Source organism: Cherax quadricarinatus, chromosome 66 (genome assembly GCF_038502225.1).
Source record: "Cherax quadricarinatus isolate ZL_2023a chromosome 66, ASM3850222v1, whole genome shotgun sequence".
Taxonomy (NCBI): Eukaryota; Metazoa; Arthropoda; class Malacostraca; order Decapoda; family Parastacidae; genus Cherax; species Cherax quadricarinatus.
Genome location: NC_091357.1, coordinates 15,368,057 through 15,371,737, shown reverse-complemented (window position 1 = coordinate 15,371,737; position 3,681 = coordinate 15,368,057). Strand labels below are relative to the sequence as shown.

Genomic DNA, 3,681 nt, shown 5'->3' with positions numbered 1-3,681 from the left:
ATGGGTCGAGGAGGGTTCGAGACGTCGTGTAAACTTTCTTCTCCTAAGCTTGAGTTATTTGTGAAACATCTATGATTGGTCAATAGCTGGTAGATAGAGAGTGCAACGGACAAGTGTAGTAGTAGCAGCAGCAACACACACAGCAAGAGGCATTCTTGAGCTTTCCCAACGCTCGGGCTTAATGCCCAAAGCTGGGGTATGACTCCAAAAGGATCCTGTAGTGCTTGCTGCCTTTCCACCTCCTGGCATCGTCTGCTGCTGTGCAGCTGCCACACTCTTTGAGCCCAGTGTGGGCGGGGTTTGTGGCAGCCCAAGGTGCCTAGCTTCTCCCTCCGAACCCTGTGGGGTCGGGGGATGGGGCTAGACCTGGGGACAGCTGGTCCCACAAGACGAAGAGGTACCTGACCTCCTCCCATGGCAGATATTGGTCTGAGATACTCCCTCGACAGGGAGCCAAGGCCGGGCCACCTCTTGGAAAAGGCCCGGGCCAGGCGATTATACCCGCGAATCTACAACAGAACAGAACAGTAACTGGTAGTGGTTGTATCTTGTTTAGGTCCCAGTGATTGGTCAGTAGCGGGAAGTGGTTGTATCTTATTTAGGTCCATGTAATTGGTTAGTAGCGGGAAGTAGTTGTATCTTGTTTAGGTCCCTGTGATTGGTCAGTAGCGGGAAGTGGTTGTATCTTGTTTAATTCTCACTCTGTGACTGACTTATGAACACATACCTAGAGAAATAATAGCAAGGAACGTGTTCCTTGCTATTATTTATGGTAACTTGCGCCAACATTCGCCAGACCTTCCCTGTACATACGTTAACTCAGGCATACATTGACCAGGCCTCCCTTACCACTGGTCCATTGTTTTTATGGTACCAACCTTAGTTCCAGGCGTGTGTATATATATAATATATATACCAACATCACAAATATTATTCAGCAGAGCTAGAAAGAGAATACTAAAGACGATTTTTTTCAGAATTGAAAACGAGTGGTGATAATAGGAAGAGGAAAAGGATGAGGGTTTAGGAGGAAAATATACTTACCATAGTAGATAAGAGTAGTGGTATCACATAATATGGTAAGTCTTTCATTCGCTTGGATATATTAATTCAAACCACAATGGCGAAGAATATTGGTGCATACGTATGCATTATTCACACACGTAGTCACCTATTTGCGTTGCAGGGGTCGAGTCTAGCTCCTGGCTGTGTGTGTGTGTGTGGCACGTGTAAACAACATCTGCGGTCTGCTTTCCTTCCAGAGTCTCCGTAATATTGTCATGATGTAAGCTTGACCCTCCATCCGCTAGTAATTAGCCAGGTCTGTGACCAGTTAAGACTGTTGCTGACCTCATACGGTCAGAAACTGCGGCTTGCTGAACTAAATGCCAGCAAGATACGCCACAAACATGCTGCAGTGATATGTTGTAGTGATATGTATTGGATAGATATGTTGCAGTGATATGAACTGGATAGATATATTGGGTCAAACACTGGTTATGAATTAGCATATGTGTGTAGACGTAATTCTAGGAAGTAATGAAGGCGGATTAAGGTGTCATAAAATGTAAGGGAAGACGTGACAGGGATGTCTCGTAGACGTGACGGAGATGTGTCATAGACATGACAGGAATGTGTCACAGTCAAAACTCGTGCTGTACACATTGATCTGAGTGTCACTGTGAAGGACCACGGCAGCAGTGACCACTGACTTATATGTGGTGCTGGACACAGTGATCTGAGTGTCACTGTGAAGGACCACGGCAGCAGTGACCACTGACTTATATGTGGTGCTGGACACAGTGATCTGAGTGTCACTGTGAAGGACCACGGCAGCAGTGACCACTGATTTACATGTGGTGCTGGACACAGTGATCTGAGTGTCACTGTGAAGGACCACGGCAGCAGTGACCACTGACTTACATGTGGTGCTGGACACAGTGATCTGAGTGTCACTGTGAAGGACCACGGCAGCAGTGACCACTGACTTACATGTGGTGCTGGACACAGTGATCTGAGTGTCACTAATCGGTGCCCATGACTTTCTGCTTTTCTCTGGCTACTCTCACCTTTACATCAGTTTGAAAACATTCCATCTCACAACCAAAAGAGAGTCAGGGCTCGATTCCCGGGCTAGACAAGACGTAATGCAAGTCTTCTTACACACCCCTCTGCCACTGTTCACACCTGCCATGAAAGTTGGTTGACTGTTGTGGGTGGCATCCTGGGAAGTTTAATATTAGAATCAGATTTAGATATATTTCGCCACGTAAGATTCAGGTAGGGTTATACGAGTGGGTTATACAAATGGGTTGGATTATGTAAGTGGGTTGGATTAGGAGAGTGGGTTGGGTTCTTCGTTAAATTGCATCTCAAAGAGATGTGATTGACTTTTTGGCCTAGGTGGTCAAAAATCAAACAACATTGCACCCAGAAAGACGTGGATTGTCAATCCATGTCTTTACTAGCACGTCACTGCTGTTCGTTTCTTGCAACATACGAATTCATTGCGAGTCGTGTCTTGCAAGATATAGATACACTGCAGGTTGTGACCTACAACATACAGGTACACTGCAAGCTGTGTCCCACAAGTTACATACACTGCAAGTTGTGTCCCACAAGATACATACACTGCAAGTTGTGTCCCACAAGTTACAGATACACTTCGCTCCATATCTTGGAAGACATGTAACATTTCCTTGCTCCTACTAGCACTTCACACTACTGTAGCAGCCAACTCTTGCAAGATACAGACAAGTTACATGCATCGACTGGATACAAAAATATTAGTTATCAATAGTAGATTTTCTATGGCACTAAAATCACGAGTTAACACAATCCTCCTCATCTCTAGATTACTGACACAATCCTAAACTAATCCTTCCAGGAGAGCTAACTAGATATGAACTAGAAGTGAGCCGTTGACAGACTTCTGAGAGAGTACTTGGCACTAGTGCCGAAGGGGTCGGCGAGAGTGCCACTGATAGTAAAAATGGAGCAGCGTGGAGGCTTCGGGTAGATGGAAGAGTTTGTTCGTTGAAGTTGGACCTCGGGTTCAGGCTTGGTGGAGTGGCACTCAGACTGGTCTCTTCTGAGGTTGAGAGAAGCAGAATCCCCAGCATCCAAGGCTGGAAGTTGGAATGCAGCGCTGGGGATATCAGGGAGCGAGTAAGCACTAGTGTCACAGGCTAGAGGCAAATGTGGGTTCGAAGGTTCTTCGTAATGACTCCAGGAGTCGAAAGTTGGAGTACCGAGACGATCACAGGAGAAATTGAGCTGAGGACTAGAGGACAACTCCGAGAGAGATGACGAGGCCATCTCGTCCTCGAAGAATCTCGTCCCTGGGCTACTAGTGGACGTGCGTCTGCAATACACGTCACTTAGGCGTCGACTGGAGTGGAGTATGGCATTGAGTCGTACTTGAAGTTCATCACCAGCGGTGGTGCGAGTATCCAGCCGAGTGGTGGTGGGGGAGGCGCCTGTGAGGAGGCTGTGATTTACTCCTTCCTCACGGGATCTGACGAAGGAGTGAGAGGCAGCTAGGTTTTCCTCGACTCTCTTAGGACACCGCAGGAAGATGGGTTCTACCTGCTTTATGTAAGATGCTGCAGACGTTGACTGAGTGACAGCATCACTTGTAGACCCTGAGGCACTCGACTCCTCTTCTTCCTCCTCGACACT

The 3,681-nt window shown here is 47.0% G+C and overlaps 1 protein-coding gene across 1 annotated transcript in view; it reads right to left on the bottom strand.

Moving 5' to 3' along the window:
* Positions 1-765: 765 nt before the first annotated feature.
* Positions 766-3,681, bottom strand: part of LOC128704137 (serine-rich adhesin for platelets-like) — a 268,281-nt gene continuing 265,365 nt past the window's right edge. The window contains exon 6 of the mRNA XM_070099125.1: positions 766-3,681. This exon is cut by the window's right edge and continues 319 nt beyond it. Within this exon, the coding sequence (XP_069955226.1) occupies positions 2,908-3,681 (774 nt within the window). The 3' untranslated portion in view covers positions 766-2,907.